This window comes from Euleptes europaea, chromosome 2 (genome assembly GCF_029931775.1).
Source record: "Euleptes europaea isolate rEulEur1 chromosome 2, rEulEur1.hap1, whole genome shotgun sequence".
NCBI lineage: Eukaryota > Metazoa > Chordata > Lepidosauria > Squamata > Sphaerodactylidae > Euleptes > Euleptes europaea.
Window position 1 is genome coordinate 28323832 of NC_079313.1, and position 18781 is coordinate 28342612.

General features: G+C 38.7%; 1 protein-coding gene across 1 annotated transcript; it reads right to left on the reverse strand.

Annotated features, from left to right (window-relative positions):
• Positions 1-2544: 2544 nt before the first annotated feature.
• Positions 2545-16284, reverse strand: IVNS1ABP (influenza virus NS1A binding protein). The gene is made up of 13 exons (XM_056844173.1): positions 16167-16284; positions 15044-15213; positions 14878-14953; positions 13840-14013; positions 12991-13116; positions 11542-11649; positions 9280-9406; positions 8861-9085; positions 8574-8695; positions 7122-7248; positions 6899-7030; positions 6181-6354; positions 2545-3084 (listed from the first exon to the last, which is right to left on the reverse strand). The coding sequence occupies exons 1-13, from the start codon at positions 16275-16277 to the stop codon at positions 2831-2833; spliced, it is 1926 nt and encodes a 641-aa protein (XP_056700151.1). The 5' UTR covers positions 16278-16284; the 3' UTR covers positions 2545-2830.
• Positions 16285-18781: the final 2497 nt, after the last annotated feature.

Here is an 18781-nt window from a genome sequence, read left to right on the forward strand (position 1 = left end):
ATATAAAAGTGTACGATCAATAAAAGCAACCCCTGGTTAAAATTATCACATTAATAAAATTGTAAAATATTCTAACAATCATTCTCTAATAAAGCTTTGAGTATTTTAATAGCAACAGCGCAGAACATGGCAGTTTGGAGCATAAGCTGAGGGTCTTCTCCCAATAGGAGCTTCTTTGCCAAAAGCTCAACTGACTCATCAGGGAATTTATCAAGTAGGGGGGAAATAAGCTTTGATCTAACTTCATGGTAAAATGGGCAACATATTAGTGCATGTTCAATGGTTTCAATGTCCCCTGTTCCACATGGATATAACCTCTCTGATCTAGGGATCTTCTTATATTTCCCTTCCAAAACAGCCGATGGTAAAGGATCATCTAGAATCTCTCTTACATGCAATGGAAAGATAGAAAACTGTCACACAAGAAGTTCATGGTTACAGAACACATTGTTAGACAATACTCAAATAGCCGGAGTCTGAACACATACCTTGACAAGGAAAAACACTACAGTAAAAACATTTAAAATTGCAAATTTTATGCCTGTGGTATTTTTCTACCTCCAAGAACATCTCTGTGGTGAGGCTGATGTTCCCCAAAGCATTAGGAGGGACTGCCTCTCCCCAGACCTTCAACAGTGGTTTCTGAGAAAACTCAAAGGGGAGGGGGGTTTCCCCTACAAATACATTTATGAATAGGGATAAAGGGGCATCCAAATATCACATTCAGTATATTTGGGGGGTCATTTTGAAGCAAGCCAGAAAACAAAATCTACAATGTTTATAAATATTTGATGTCAATTAATAGTAAACACGATGTCTCAGGAATGAATGGAGTAAGGAGCTAAATCACCGTTTTGCCAAAGTAATGGGATATGGCCTTAAAGCTTATACCTGCTCTCTCCATGGATCTTAAGCCGAGAGTAATTCAACAAAAAAATTATGTCCAAGATATACTAGACTCTTTAGCAAAGGAATGAGTAGTCTCAGCATTGTAATTCACCAGATATGTCCCTTAAACATATGTTTTGGGCGTGTCCAGTGATTTGGTTTTTCTGGTTATTACTCATCAAATTTTGTATTAGAATGTCCATTTTTTTTAGGATGTCTTTTTAACTATATGGCAGCTAACTGATGGTCAATGAAAATGAACCCTCTGTGCAACACTGGAAAGATAAAAACCCACCTCATGTAAACAACGGATTGAGGACCTTCGAACTCTTATCAACATTGGAACGTATGGCATATAGATGGCAATTGCACATGGACTTGTTTTTAGATATTTGGAAACCATTTATAGAAACTTATGTCTAGAGCCACCACCACTGATATATTTTTGTCTTTATGTCTATTCTTAAGGTTTTTTTTAAAGGAAAGAAAAAATGTGGGGGCCAATTTGTGCACCAGGTGCTTCTGTGTATACGAAGAAAACTAAGTGGCAAATCAAAACGAGGATATTGTCACTTGCACATTAGTAAACAATGTATGAAGAAGAAAGAGTTGTACTTCCATTTCTCTCTACATTCCACCAAAAACAAACAAATGTAACTGGGGTAGGGATTTACCCTATTCTTTTATGTATATCTAAATAGAAAAGGGAACTGCCTTTGCAGCTATAACAGTACAAGTACATAAGTGTGGGTAGAAAAGAAAGCATAAATTTGAGATGTGCAGAGGAGCATGGAAGAAGACGAGTTCTATATAACTGCAACAACGCTATGTAGTATTCCAGAAAATTATTTAATATATTACCTGATTCAGGAAAGAAATGCAACTGGTGTAGCAAAGCCTGTGCTATATAATATTTCTTTACACCTTAGAGTATGTCTAAGGTTATGCAAAACACAAGTGCTAACATGGCACCCATGAAGATGTACAAGGTTACAATAGGATAAAAAAGGAAAAATACAAGAATACAAACAGCCATTTTTAAACAAGTGAAAGCATAATTGTATTAACACATTTCCAACTTGCAGTAGAAAGATACAAACTTATCCAATAAGATTTCAGATAGGTACCCTTGCTAACACACCACACATTTTGCAGCTTTAAGTGTTATTTTTAGTTGTAACAAAAACAGCCATACAGAAAACCACTCTATAGTTGCCAGATTTCAAAGCCAGATTTTTCTCCACTCGCATTGCAGCTATGTTCAGAAATTCTACTCTGATCTGTTGAAAATCAATATTGCATACTATTCATACAATATTATAGCAGAGGGGAAAAACTTAAAAGCTTTCTCACACAGTGGAAAATGAAGTCTCACTCCAGTCTATAAACTTTGAGATTGTCTCTTTGCTTCAATCCATTTATCTCATATTTCATTTCTGGATATTATAGTCTGACTATACACATACACATATAAAATATTATAAAAGGCAGTCAAATTGGCAGGTGTGACAGCTTTTTTAATAAAGCCATTTATCTATTTAAATAAGGCTTGTTAGATTGTTCCAGTTACTGAAGATAAAAACCCAAACAAGGCCTAAAAAGCAGTTGCTCACATTGAATACTACTTCTGCACCAGAAACAAGGTAAAGTATTTATGTGTGCAAATTGGCAAAACAGACATTGGGGGAAGCTCTTGAAACTCTATGTCATCACTTTTAATTATCAGGATTACCAACTTCCAGAGACAAAAGTAACAAATTCTAATACACAAAACACCAATTATGTATTCTAAACAAAAGTATGTACAGCATGTTAATAGTATGCAAAAGCTTTGTGTTGCTAGCGGCAACGTTTTAAACCCTCCCCACCCCTATTCACACGTGTACCTCTACTAAAACAATTACATCACTAAGCCTGTTAGTTTTAAGGAGACTTATGTTAGTCAGAATGTGTAAATCTTTGTGTATGGGCTCCATTCATTTGTCTCTGGATTGTAGACTTCAACTGTGTTCAGAAACTCATTGCCATCAAATCCGCCCACTGCATAGATAGTGTTGGCCACACTTGCGAAACCTGCATTGCTTCTGGGAATGGTCATACTGCCCATCATCTTCCACTCGTTCTTGGCAGGGTCATACATCTCCACACAGCTGACTGCACGCGAACCATCAAAGCCACCACCAACAAAAAGTTTTCCTAGGAAGTGAAAGGGAGTAAATGTTTAGCAGACGAGCATTCAACAGTCTCAACAGCACACACACAGGCAAATATTTCTATGTACTAAAGTTTCCTAGAACACAGCACGGTGGACGATACATCATTTAACGTTTCCCCTTTCAGAGAGTTTATTACAGACTCTTAATTAGTAGTAGTTTACAGAAGTGCACATTTTGCTAAATGTTCTACTTCCTTCAGATGCCTCTAACTCAGATACTTCATGCAGATGCTTGTTGTGCTTCACACCTAGGCTCACTCCTGCACACCACCTTTCCCGGCACATTTTTATCTGCCGTCAGTAGAAATGGCCTGCAAGTTTTAAGGGACTTCTGCCTCTATTTTCCCCTGTCATTTATCCCAGTCAGCTGTGATCCGACACGTAAACAACCTCAATTGTGCATAGGTTTATGCGTATCATTGGCAAAACAGCCAGAATTAGCACCATTTGAAAAATGAATAAAAAGGGAACATGGCAATAGAAAAATGATACTTAAGAGTATGGAACCTTTGATTCAACTTTTCACTTTATAGCATTAACTTTATAGCATTCCCCTTTTTAAAGTGTGAAGTGGTTGATGGATAGCTAGTGGCTGTTAAATCTAGGGAAAGGAAAAGGAAACCTTTGATATTTTTTTTAAAGATGGTGATGGCATAATCCAAACGAGGGCCTCAAGTTTTGTTCTTGTGTGTCACTAGAGAAGTGAATGAATAAGTCAGAATACTGAGCACCTTAATCACTCCCATTTTCTACCCAGCTACAACCACCTGGAGATGGGGAAAAGATACAAAGAAAAAACATCTACAACCTGATTCATACACACATGGCAGTAGGCTTCCAGCTTTGAATACCTTTGCATTAAAAATACCATGCAAATAAAAAACTGCAACAGAGAGAAAAGTTCTTGCTCTGAGGAGGAGGGCATCTTGCTACATTGGGTAATTCTCACTGGTTGCTCAGGGAGGCAGGATCAAATTTCAATTTACTGTCTCCTGGCCTGGAATCACCCACTTCTCAGTTCATTTCCTACCACTGGGAAAATAGCTGCAAAGCAACAAAACCTCCCTCAGCCGTTTTCATGGCAAAATGGAGAACTGACGAAACCTCTCGCAGCTGTTTTCATGGCAAAAAGGAAGACAGCGGAGGCAAGGTGACTGCAGCCACAAGAAAGAGCGCCAGAAAAGGCCTGGCAAATAAATAGACTACCAGGCTAACAGCTCAGTCTTATGCAGCCTTGAGAGTACGCCTAGCTCTCCAGAGGGCAGGCTCCTGATACAGACAGTTCCGGCTGAGTTTTTCATCGTTCGGTAATGTACCCCCCAACCCCAGCAGCAGCTGGGGGGGAGGCGCAGCCTTGCATGCTGATTCCTCAAAAAGACTGAAGGAAGTCACACTTAGGTGGCTCCTGATAAGCCTTGTCCCGATCCAGTCATGTCAACCCACAGGCTACCCTATTGTTTAGGAAGGGTCTATATGTATTTCTTAAAAACAAAAATAGTATCATGCCCTGTTCCTACCTTCATCCTTAAAGGAAAATTTCTCCTTTTATAAACTAATCCATCTTCCTTATTCTGTCCACAGCCATAGCATATTAAGAAGGTGTGACACATGTTCAATCTGCAGGTTCTATTTGCACTTATATAAATTGCAACCAATCCATTAGTAGGTCCGATGTTTCGATCTCTTCTTGGACCATCCCGAACGAAGGGAAAAGGCAAAGTCTCTTGGGCAATGTATCAAACAGGCATCGCTGCGCACTCTACACCTAGCACATTCCTCCTTTTCCTTAAGCATTCGATAACCAAGCCTTGATGAGGGAGCTATGCTTACGGCAACATGGTCTCCCATATTACCTTAGTTAGGCAATACTGACTACATTACTTTGATTCAGTGGATGCAGCCTTTGCATGAAGAGCTCCACTGCAAATGGTGGAAGAAAACAGCTCTTGGAGGTCCCAATGTTGCAAGATGCCCTCTTCCTCAGAGTGAGAAATGAACCTTGGATTACTTACTGGGAAGGTTCCTTCTGCTCTGAGGTAAGGAGGGTATCTTTCCCACCCAAAAATGAATACGGTGGATAAAGAAGTCACTAAAATTTGGCAATATGGTTGCAAAGCTCAACATGCAGGCCATGGAACAATCTCAAATCAAGGTTTGAGAATACTTAAAGGGAGAAGGACAACTTAGGTCAATTTAGTGATCCTGAATAGTCCTTGTATTGTCCTTCACTCTGTTTCGTCTAAACGTTGGCACCTATACTGGTTTTTGTCTAGTTAGGTATGTCTTCTGATTCCCTCCTGTCTCATTGTTGCTTGGGAAGTCTTTGAACTGAGGAGTGGGCAATTCCAGCCCAGGAAAAAAAGAAGCTGAAATTTGATCTGGCCTCCGAGCAACCAGTGGGAATCGCCCCATGTTGCAAGATGCCCTCCTTACCTCAGAGCAGAAGGAACCTTTACGGTAAGTAATCCAAAGTTCATTTTACATCTTTTTTATTTGTTGTGCTAGCTGTCTGGGGAGCCTTTCAAACGTTATAAAGTATAGTTTAATATCCAAACATGCTGGTGGTCCTACCTACCATGAATCCATGGGAGAGTTCAAATACTGCACTTTCTTTTGTTTATTACACAATTTGCTTTTTACCTTCAATATTTATTTTTCCCACCTCTCGGATGGCAAAAATTAAAGATACGCTTACTATGGTAGCATAGGGTGCAGCAGTTTGCAACACCTAAAGTATGGGGTATATTTTAAATTTTTCTTATAGAAAACAAAACAAATAAATAAGTATTCCACCAGATATAAACTGTACTTTGCTAAGCTATTAATGATGCATTTTATGTTGTTAAATCAGTAAAAGTAGATTAATTTTGATCAGAAAATATTACATGTATTCCAATTTTTCCCAAAATCAGAACTTTTGGGAGCTAAAATATTTCTGGAAATTTTATACCATCAAAACACAGGGCATGAATTCTCAAGTTATGGCTACTCTGAAGATAGTTACGGAGATACCACACAACAAAATAAATGTTTTCTTCCCAGGCAGAGGGCTGCTTTTTGTTCTTCCCTAGACTTACCATCAAGTACAGCAACTCCTGCGCCACGCCTAGCCACATTCATAGATGCTACTACAGTCCAGGTATTATTTTCTGGATTGTAGCGCTCCACACTACTGAGGCAGTTCCAAGACTCCGCTCCCCCAATGATGTATAAATATCCACCAAGTTCGCTTACAGCAGACTGATGTCTACCTATAACATCAAAACAAAACAGGAGCTTAGAAATAAAAGTTCAAATATTAATGCACCAGTGCCTCTTAAAAACAGCTATGGTAGGGCTAAGCCTATTCTATGAAGACACATTTTTTAAAAAATTCAATAATCAGGCATGTTGGGAAAAGATTCCCTTCAGGACCACAACATGTGCTGGGGTGCATATGATCAAACCTCTTCCCCTGCTGTTTTCCTGACCAGGAACAGCCCCAATAAACCAGTACTTGCCCTACTGAGGGAAAGATATAATCACAATACTTCCCAGCAACTTGCCTGGTATGACTCTTGGCATTTTGACAGGAGTTAAGAATGGTAGGAGTCAGCACTGGCCAATTAATAATAATATACTCAAGGTAACCAATCAGTATAATCAAGCTTAAAGTGATTCTGACTGGATATTACCTTTTTCTCTGCAACAAATGAAACTGAAACCCTTGAGACACTACCACTTATTACTATACATACCTTTGGTTTTAAGAACTATGTAAAAATCTTTCAAACTACCACCACGTTATGGACTTACGAATGTTAAGTGAAGCACAGCCTGTCCATGATTTTGTTACTGGATCAAAGACATCACAGCTTTTCAATCCCTTCTGACCATAAGGATCCGAGCCACCAACAATATACAGCTTTCCATTCAAAGCACATACTCCTGTTTAGGCATGGAAAAAACAATCAGTAAGCCACCTTCATCATCTGAATACTTAGAAACAATAAGCTTTATAGAGATCTGTAGATTCTACCTGCATTGCAACGGTTGGTTCTCAGTTCAGGAATGGGAGTCCAATCATCTATTTCTGGATCATACATTTCTCCACAGCTCAAGTCATCTGAATGGCCATTTGACCCACCAACAACATACAGCTGGCCCTTAGTTGGAAAAAAACCCCAAGTACTATAATATTAATCCATTAAATTATGCAGATGAAATATGCATGCTTAGAATTTAGTCAAGGAGCCCCATGGCGCAGAGTAGTACTGCAGCCCCATGGCGCAGAGTAGTACTGCAGTCAAAAACTCTGCTCACGACCTGAGTTCTATCTCAACAGAATTTGGCTTCAGGTAGCCGGCTCAAGGTTGACTCAGCCTTCCATCCTTCCGAGGTCGATAAAATGAGCACCCAGCTTGCTGGGGATAAAGGGAAGATGACTGGGGAAGGCAGTGGCAAACCACCCCGTAAACAAAGTCTGCCTAGGAAACGTCAGGATGTGACGTCACCCCATGGGTCAGGAATGACCCAGTGCTTGCACAGGGGACCTTGACCTTTTAGAATTTAGTCAGCTCTATTAGTAAACAATCAGTGCTATGGAAATCTCCGAAGAAAAGTTATATTACAAGCACACAATTGCTATGAACCTGTATGTCTGCTCTATAAGTCTTAGGGGAGTGATACTCCACAGGTCACAGAGAGCCACATTCACAGATACCAGCAACCAAAAGAGCCAAACAATTACTGTATGCCCTGTGTGCTGCCACAAACACACATACAATAAGATACAACTATTATGATTCAAAACTTTTTAACTTTTTTAATTACTGTAGTACATCTGTGCATGTACATCTGTGCTGAACCATCATTGTTGAACCTTATCTAGCCTTGTCTATCTGGAGTGAAGGGAAGCACTTTTATCGCTGGCTTTCAGTTTTCCGCGAGTGAGATTGTCAGTGTGCCCAGAAGGACCAGATGGCTGTGGAGAAAGGAGAGTACTCCCTCACGCTCACTATGGCCAATTTTCTCTTTTCCTGGGTGGTTGCTGTGGTAGTTTTACTCTCTCTTCACTACAATAAGCTTGCTCTCTTCCTGGCAGCTGCTCCAGTGCTGAGATGAGAGCAGAAAAGGACCTTTTACTTCCATCCTTGAAAGGAGGCCCACAATCTTACCCTGTCCTCTAGTCCCTACAACAGCAGCTGTTTCAAGGTGAGAACCACTTTCCAAGCCCAAGCCCTATCAGCTAATGATCTTGTTCAATGTTCTGGAACATGGGAAGGGTGCCACAGTGAGGAAGAGCAACATGTAGCATGTCCAAGAGCCACATGGGTCTCCCAAGCTACAGAGTAACACTAGCTTAGGATGAATGTTATATTCCTTAAGAGATATACTTTTCAATGTCTGTAACAAATCTGAACCTATCCGGCACATAAACAGAAGCAGTGTGTTATTGGGCTCTTCAGGGGGCTCTTCACTCCACACATACCATTAGAACTGCCATCTGGAACCGAGCTCTTGGTGTCCTCATTGGTGCAATGAAAGTCCAGCAATCCTTTTGGGGATCATAGCATTCCACCGTGCGCAGACATTCTTCCCTGTTATAGCCTCCTAATAATAAAATGAAGTGTGCAAGATGTAGTTCAATACTGAACAGATCACATTATGCTAATTTCTCAGAGAAAGCCCAAAGATAACAATTAGTCAGCCAAACAACTATTATAGTCTAAATATGCAAAATGTTTTATCACTTGGGAATGCAGACCTACTGCTTACCTGCAGCTATGAGCTTTCTGTTCAGTTCTGCTGTCCCCAGCCCAGATCGAGCATACTGCATAGGACACATGGACTTTTCTACAAGGTCACCTGGTTGAATCTCAAAACTCAAACTTTTCAGCAATCGTGGAGTGCTGGTTGGAGAACTCTGGGGACTGTTACGCCCATGAAGGAAAATCACACAGAACACACCATCCAGAACAGCAAGACACAGGTAGGTGTTATCTGAAGAACACAAATGAGACTGTATTCAATACCAATGGCCAAGTTTTATTTTGTTTCCAACAAGAGAGGGCCAAGATTTTACTAATGAAGTACAAATTGAAGACATGCTGTTGTCTTCCACTACTTGCACGTTTTTAACACAGATGTCAATAATGGGTCTAGGGAAAGCATCATTCAGTCAAAATTCTGCTTACTTGAGGTCTTCTCTGAAGCAACAATTTTCCACTCGTGTTTAGGACTCTGCAGAGCAGCATTTGGAGAAAGACTTCCAGAAGAACTGCTACTTATCTGCTTGAGATCATTCTCACGTGGTGGTTTTTTCTGCAAAATCAAAAGGCAGCTACAGAAAGCCAGGGAGCATACCTTGGTTTGCCTTTACTGATCAGGATTAATCCACCAAACTAAGAAAAAAAGGTCTCCCTCTGTAAAGCCTTATTTATAGTACATCTATAGAAGGAACATGATGAACCAACATTTTAGCAGCATGATGAACTCTAGACCTCTACTTCACAAAAACATTTCCTCAGTATTCCGCTTATTTTTTCTACCTGCTCTATTACTCCCTAGTTTCTTAATCAAATGACTGACTTTGTTTAAAGCCGTGTAATACTTTGTATTGGTGAAGGACACAAACCCTCACATTGCTTCAAAATATAGCTGTAAACAGTGGACCATCCTCACTACAATAGTTTCAAGTATGTACAACCATGCCAACTGTGCCTGTATAAGTCTGAAGACCAAATTACATGAATTCACCATATTTTTAAAAAGATAAAGCACATATTTTGTTTAAATACTTGTATTAATAAAGGCAACCCTGTACAGGCCCAAAAGTCCTGCTAAGCTCTTCCTAAAACTCCACAAGGGACAGCACTTGCTAAAAAGAAGCAAACCTAAGTATTATTCATATTCAAGAAACAAAGCTGTATAGCACAGCATCTTTGTCAATACAGATTATGTATGATTTACAGTCTGCACAACAAGGACTGCAAATCATCTTGGGTTTTTTAAAAACCATTAACACAAAGATTTCTTAGTCTATTTCATCATGATTTACAGATAACTTGTAGCACATCTGAAGATGCAATTTTTTAAAAGCAAAGTCACAATTCTTGCTTATCTTCAAAAGATCTACACCTTAGTTCTACTATGTATATCGAATAGAAAATGTAACTAATTGACTTCTAACCAGCATCTCCCAGGAAAGATTTTACCATTTGAAGTGAAGCGCTTGCACCACTAAATCACAGTTAAGCTATACTTGTTACTAGGGATGTGCACTTGGATATAGCTAATCCAAAAAAAACCTTATTGGTATATTCTAGGTATATCTAGATCTGAACACACATCACAGAATTTCTCCCAAAGCTGGTAAATCCCATCACAGATATATTCAGGTATATTTGGAGCCAGCAGTTTAAACTTTAAAGCTCTTCAAGGCAACTTGGTCCTTTCCCACCCACCCTTTGCAAGTTTCCAATCTCCCATCTCCCAAGGAAATAATGGAGGTGAATAATATCAGAATCCCCCAAAACCCCAGATCCAAATACTAAACCAGTATATGGAACCTGAATAACTGGGAATACCGTTATTTTTCAGCTCCCTGATATCCAGATCTGAAAACTACTGATTTTATTGAGGTGCACATCCCTACTTGGTACAATAACTATAAAACCATCTCTCTCAATTTCTTATAAATTCCTGGGTCAACACCAATTTACATTGAAACTCAACAATGATCGACATTCAATTGGATTCTACTTTTCTTTTTAGTTTCCCATTTTCTCAGTTCTTCTATACTTGTAACTGAAAATAGTATGTTACTTTTGAAACCAACACACAACAGCAGTAATGGCTAAATCCAGAAAGTGAACGTCGTTCATGAAGTTACCAGTGCATAGCACTACAGTATTAAATTTCTTCTACTGCTTCCTGACAGGAATAGCAGCTCATCCGAGATGTGAAACTATTCTCAAAATAACAAATTTGCTCTGCTCACATTCAGCTTGTGCCTTTTACTAGTTTTCTGAAAAGAGATTTCTAGAGTTATGTCAGGATATCCTCCTAGTCACATACTGAATAAATTATTTCCACAGGCTGCATTATATACTGAAGCACTGAATACAAAAGCTTCATCGCTCCTTATTCCCGTTTTCCCCAAGTTATGTTTGTAGCCTATTGTTTTGGCTTGTTATTCGCATACTTTGCAAAACATTCAGCAAACGTACTTGATCTCCAATCACTAGCCTCGTGGTTGTTACACATTTAACACAAATTAGTTTTGTTAAACTGCAGCTCAAACTAAACAGAGATCACAAAAGCCATCTATATTAGCTATTTCCCCATCTGCTCAACACTTGCCTCCTGCTGTTACTGTAGGACACAACCTTTTAGTTGTGCCACACTACTCTCTCCAATTTTACCTGAGGTTACCTCAGACTGTGTGCAATTTGTACCTGCACAAACTGAATGTGGTCATCATCACTGCCATACACCTCAGCCTGTCCATCTAGTAGATTTCCATCAAGCAGCTTGTGATCAGCTGAGTAGTACAGCGTTTGAACCTGCAAAACAACAGAACACCCATGTGGCTACTGTCTCCACAGCTACTTAACTACTGGCACATAATACACAGACTCCACAAGGTTTCTGGTGTGGTTCAGGTCATCTTATCTCAATCTAGCAGAATGGCAAAATTGAAAAGGGAAGTTGATTTCATGATGATAAGATCTTCAAATATCAGGTGATGGATCCTTGCTTTCTTAGCTCAAAAGAAATCTTCAGGTTCCTTGACTTCTGTTTTCCCAGTACAGTAACATTAAGGAATGAGACAAGTACAATGTACATTATCTAGAAGAACAAACTATACAGGGTAACAAACTCAAACAAGATTTTTTTTGTTATTACCTAAAAACAAGTTTCTTATTTGCACAATACAACATTTTTCTTTGTTCAATTATAATATGTAAATCAAGCAGAATTGGATTTATAAAAAGGGTCCTACTAGCCCTTCAGAAAAATGTATCAGAACTGCAACTGGAAGTTTGACCATTCCCTTGGGATTCTAAGAAAAGTATAAAAGAGCAGAATATGTGAAGTAGCAAACAAAGGTGTTACTTACACAGAACTGTAAGTACAGGAGTAGCTGCCTTGAGAACCTTGGCTATGAGTGTGGAGTAAAGATGTTTAATAAATAAAATGTTGAGTGTGAGATATATCTAATTTGCCATCATGGAAAGATATTTTTCCCTTAAATTTCTCTAAATAGTTTGAAATGTAGAACACAATTGCAATTCTTTAAACACTGGTATTTTAGAACTTGGGCTTATGCGTAAGGCCATTTTATACACAACACTTTTTCAAAAGTAAAGATATCCTGTAAAGAAGTAAACACCATTAAACATCATCATCGTTCTCTGCCCACAGCGGATTTTCTTAGGAGAACTGGGGCAGGACTGCTGCTTCTTTACGTGTCATTACACTTGAAGTTTCTTCTATGTTCTTCAGCCTTGGGTGTCCTAGTTTTGTTAATAAACCTATGGGGAGATAAATCAATGGGGAGGAACAGCCATTAGAACCTTTTACCTACTTTGCTCTTTAAGCAAAACCCTGTAAAGGAATACATTAAGAACATATATCCTTAGAACCACCGCCCCATCTTTAAAAAATTACATGCTATATTTGAGTATAATGAGTAAAAAAAAAAAAAGGGAGATCAGAAGTCCAGACTTAACAGTTTACGCAGTAGCTCACCTGGAACCCCCCTAGTTTCTCAGGTTAGGGATACCTATAGTAAAATTTAAATTCTTCATTTTTAAAAAAAGAAAAAAGAAAAGGGATCAACCTTAATTTCAGAGAAAAAAACTTAATGATGTACTACCAACATCTCATTTTCTTAGACTAACCTCTTCCATAAGATCTTCTAGACTGTCTCCATTCTCCCAAATGCTGCGCTGCACCCAGTTGATTACCTTTGTGTATAGTTTGCCATTGCTAGGCAAGCTAACGTTGTCTTCAAGCATGACCTCCAGCTGGAATTAAAAACAAAACAGAGGGTTTAATGTTCATCACACATGCCCTTCTACGATACAATCACTAAGCCAACATAAGGAACTATACCATTTCACCAGTCAGGTGTAACTAATCCCTACAAATGTACAACCAAGAATAGAATCTTTCTATATATAAATGATATCCTGTAACATTCTAGCATGCACAAGAAATGGAATCTAGGACAGGGCTATACAGACAGGGGCAAGGTTGACAGGAGGCTAGAACTCCCCCATCCCAGCAACTGGAGTCCATAAGTATACGGAAGCAGATTAGTTCCCAGAAGAGTTTCTGATTGCACTCTTTTACCCTTCTCAGTGGCTTGGAGCCATCTGAGGAATAATACAATGTTGCACGTGGGAACACTGTTGTAGCCAGGACAAGATATGTCCTTCACCGCTCACACTGTGTTAGGCTTCTCAGGGAACTACACTGCAGGTCTGGGCACACAGGTGCCTTGCACCCCAGGGATCCTTACAATATCCACAGGGGAGAGTTCCCTCCTTCTAATGGCATGCACTTTGCTACTTCTAGATAAAGGACATAGAATCAGTAACTGTGATGAACAGAGCTATTCAAAATATACAAAACCTGTTATTATTACTTTTAGGCAACATCCTTTAATGTCCCATTTAACGTTTCCAAGAAATATTAATGTATTTAACCTGCATTTATATCACAATGAAGGAGGGGACATTGCTGACCTTTAAGCGTGGCAGTTTCAGAAATTCTTCTTGTTCAGAGATAGGTAACAAATGCTCCTGAATGTAACCATCAATTTTGTTCAGTAAGCGTGAATCACCCATGTTGCTTGCAAAGTTTCGATACGAGATGCAGCTTTCAACATTCATTTTGGAGAGCAAATAATCTCCACAAACCTTGAAAAAGGGCATAACAGTTATGTGCTGATTTAAATGGAGGCTCCCTACACTAAGAGCACACTTTCTATTTATATTAGTGGGCTATAAAATATGAATCTGCCATGGCATTCAAGACAACTTACATTTTGCATATTATCACATTTCCCACTAATTTAAAATAGCTTGAACATTATCCCATTTTTATGAGACTCTTCTGCAATCATGAAGCTATAAAATAATCCACAAGAAGAAAACACTGCTTTATTAAGCTTCTTAAATTAATGCAACACTTTACTATATTGGTAGATTGCGATCAATCCTTGTCTTTGAGTTGGGCCACATCTCTCTCTTCCATGAGCTCTGAGTCCAACCTACTATTTTGTATTATTCATGTTTATAGATGACATTGCTTGCTGGGAAACTGATGTAGTTTTTATTTATGACAGAGAAATGTTTTTGGAAATCTACATAACATCCACTCAAATATATGTAACATTCTACAACATTTAGTTGAAATTTTTTAAAAAGTTCTAATCCTCATAATTTTTGCTACTAAAGGGCAGTTCACATAAAATAGTATTATCTGCTGAAGTTACAGCAAACGCTGCCATGTATTTTTCTGAGTGAAAGTTCAAATACTATATTTATCCAGCTGAGTTTATTCAGAAGTGCTTTCATAGACATGAGTTATATAAACTCATCCAAAGAATTCTGAAGTCCATACAATATAATCACTGATTATGTATTCAGAACATATATTAACGTGCCTATTCAGATATTTTTCCAGCACGTAATCACTTAGATGCTCATTTAAAATAAAGCTTTTCCTCAAGCCATAAAAGGATAGCTACCACACCACTTTCTAGAGGCTTGAAATTATACCTGCTTGACTCTCTCCATCTTCAGCTTCTTTGCTGCAGAGTATACATCTTTCACCAGTTCTTTGTCAGCTTTCAATCTGTTAAAGTTATATAATTATGTTTAGTATTTTTTCTGAATATTAGAATATCAAATACATATTATATATGTAACAAAAACCACCACTTACTGAGCTGTATAGGCATAATTTAACACAACTTCAACAGCTTCTGGATTAAGATCATCAAACTTCACATGGGAAGCTCCGTGAGTGTCGCTGTCATTATTGAAGATTTCAAACAGATAAGGACTGCAGCAAGCTAGTACTGCTCTGTGTGCCAACATCTCATGTCCACATACCTTTATTAAAGTAAAACATGTTTAAAATGTAAGTTGATTCATATTGCTGAATATATTACAAAGCTATGAAGTTATTTACTGACTGATAAAAGATTGGATCTTTTCAGTTTATGCTAGTGAAAATTAAGCACTTTTAAGATAAACTTAAATCTTTATTCTTTCTCCCTTTTTTTCTTTCTCTCTTCCCCTCTTTCTCTCCTAGCTGCTTCACTCTTTCTGTCTCCCTTTCTTCCTGTCTTCCTGGGCTGGGAGAGGGCTACAGGCTCACCAGTCAAGGCAGCCACCTCCCTGGCCAGATCTGGGCTGGTGAGTCTGTGGCGAGCTTGCCAGTCAAGGCAGTCCCCCGCCCCCAGTCTAGATCTGGGCTGGTGAGCCTGCTGTGAGCTCGCCAGCCAAGGCAGCCATCTCCCCATCCAAATTTGGGCTTGTGAGTCTGCTGTGGGCTCACCAGCCAAGGCAGCCACCCCGCAGTGGCAGAGTCCGCTGCGGGCTCGCCAGCCAAAGGCAGCCACTCCCCCAGTTTAAAATTTTTAAAAGATTAATGCCAGGGACTAGAGATACACACTTTATAGAAGACACATGCAAAGTCAATTAATGATATTTAATTTTTTTACTTAAAATACAAACATACTTAAAACAATGTTAAATAAAAGAAAATACTGTAAGAATGTTATTGTTGTAAGCTTGTGTTTGTGGCTTCTAGTGGCAGGGCCTTCACAGCTGTGAAACTTGCTCCTTGTATCTGTTCACTTGATCCCAACTCTCTTGAGATTTAGACACCAGTTAAAGATATTCTTGTTTTTCAAGGCCTTGGACATGAGTACTTTTCTTTCTTCCCACTTTGTACATTAAAGGATTATTTCCGAAATAAGTGGATATTCTGTAGTCCCACAACTGAATGTTCCATTGTACTGAAAACCTCAAAATACAAATACCCAGTCATTTTACATTACCTGGAGTCTAACATCACAGAACTGGCCACTTTTGCGCAAAGCATTTAGCTTGGCAACAGATGATTCAATGAAGTTTTCATCTTCAAACATCAAATAGCCATTAGGAATCATCTTGCTGTTTTTGAAAAGGAAATAGTTTATATTTAATGTAATTAAGTACAACCCTACTTCCATAACACAAAGCCTTCTAAGGTATTTTTTGTTCTTAAATATACCCAATAGGAAATTTAAAGCTCTATAGTAATACTAGAAATACGGCACAGTTTTCTTGTGCTGAACAGAAGACTAACTAAAGCAATATTTAATGCTACAGTAATAAAAAATGTAAAATCCAAGTAATTTGATAGTATGTACAAATGATTATGTTTTGTCATTAGCCTTAGGACTGGAACTTAGGCATGATTCATCCAGGTTTGAGTGCAGTGCCAGCAGAGGAACTGTTATAGAGCAGCGGAATTGTTATAGAGCTCATATAGCCTTCGTGTCTTCCATCAGTGTATGCACACAAATGACCCCACAATTTCAAGGACCAGTTCCAGGTAAGCCTCCCATGCCCCTCTCGTACAAGTAATTTCAGCTCAAAGACAATATGCCATGCATACACAGGCCTCCCATCTTACATGTGCACTGAACTATGACAGTTTGGGCTCTCAGTTTACGTCTGCCACTTGTTAAACAAACATTGCATCCAAGCAAACAGCAAATTCCCAGTGCTCTTCAAACACAATCCTGCATATGGCTGTCATAGTGCAGCCCTATGACAAGTGCCTATATAGCACTTTCTCTCCCTTCTAGCCTTCAGTAATTCTATCCACTAGCCTTAGTAATGCTAGCCTTACTGCTAAATGTGTGTTTAATACAAGGTTATGCTGTGGAAGTTGTGCATGGAACCTTCTACTTCTTACTTCTAGCTTTAGAGCTTGTGGGACTGCAGATTCAAAACAGTCAGTCTTAGCACTATGTTCTTTCAACAGTGTAGTACTAGTGACATCTTGAGCCTCCTTCCCACTTTAATTCCAGAAAGAAGCAGCAGCCCATTAGAACAAATATCCTCACAGGATGGAATGTGTGAATGTGTGGAGGTGACTATTTATTTACATATTATGGCTTCTTTATGTAGTATTTTACAGATGAACAGCAGCTTACATTAAAAGTGGACATATTTTTGCGATGCGCTAACCATTATCAAATTTTGCTCAGTACAATTATTTTATAACCAAACAAGGATTGACAGATAAAGCAGAATATATGAAAACCTCGGCAAAACCTACCTTCTTCACCACAACACAGTTAACTACTTTATAGCCCTTCAGGTCCCAAGAACTGATAATACATGTCCACATATTTAAATAAAAGCTTACCAACTAAATATACGCAGTAATTTTGTAAATAGAAGATTGTAAATATTCCAGTAATGCAGCTGTGTGTTAATAGAGCACGTCAATTTATTTATGTTCCTTCTTCAGTGAACAAAAGCTTGGAAAAATGCAGGGAGATGTATCTTCTAAATGGATGACTCCAAAACTATCAGGCTTCAAAACGATGTAATCAAATCCTTAAAAGCTATAGACATGAACTTCTTCTGTGATAGTCATGCATCATAACCTGTGATAGAACACAAATTAAGTAGATGAACTCAGAATTTTTGCCTTCCTGTGATAACTTTAGAACTTCCCACCATTCCAATAGTGAAATTTTGAAGAACAGCAAAACAATCTCCCCACCACAGAAACAATGAGTGGAATTGAAACCTCATTTCCCACCAGTAAAGGGAGGGTGATTTTCACTGCAGACCCCTGACGTCACACCCAGCACTGTTTTTGACTCCCAAACGCAGCATTGATGTACATTAGACTGAAGGGGTGGGGGGAAAGGACCATTTGCAGAAAATAGGCTCTACTAATGGAACTCTGGATCCAACACATTATGTTATCATTCAGAATGCAAGTTTTAATAGATATCCATGGGTAACTCCACTTATTTGCAAATTCAAGAACAATTTTAATGAAATTTACTTGCAAAATGACAGCAATCTGGGGCTGCCTCCATACATAGTTGATGCTGTGCTATAGCAGTATTTGACAACTAGATTTTTATGATGAGGACAAGACAATCTAGTTATAAATTATCACTGCTATAGTGCAATCAGACCACAATAAAGTCTTAGTACTGCCAAAAGCACAATAAGCCAATCCGTGTTACAAGCATTGACAATGCATTCCTAGGCAGAATTGAATTCAGTGGTCTTTGACTGAGGAAATTCTCCACAGGATTGCATTGACAGTTGCGATATAAACTATAACTGAAATTGTACCATAAGTAACCTAGCAAACTTCAACAGTTGTCAATTTTAACAAAGTTTGCCATGTAGTACTTGTTGGACTGAGCCTGTTTTAAGAGAATAATTTTCTAAAGAAATATTTTAAAGTTCTGAAACCACTAACACTTTTCAGCACAAACACTGGTATAACCTTTTTCAATGTTTATCAGAATTGTGTATCATACAGTTCAAAATGTGAAGTGGGAAAACTAATTCCAGTGAACACTTAAGAATCCAATAGCACCTGAGATACCAACAAGATTTTTGGAGCACACGCTTCCAAAAGTCAAAGCAG

Coding starts and splice junctions, on each gene's coding strand:
- IVNS1ABP (XM_056844173.1), bottom strand. CDS start 16,277: ATGATTCCTAATGGCTATTTGATGTTTGAAGATGAAAACTTCATTGAA. Junction 13,117..13,839: donor TGAAACTGCCACGCTTAAAG/GTCAGCAATGTC, acceptor TTTTAATTCCAG/CTGGAGGTCATGCTTGAAGA. Junction 9,086..9,279: donor TGCTTCAGAGAAGACCTCAA/GTAAGCAGAATT, acceptor TGTGTTCTTCAG/ATAACACCTACCTGTGTCTT.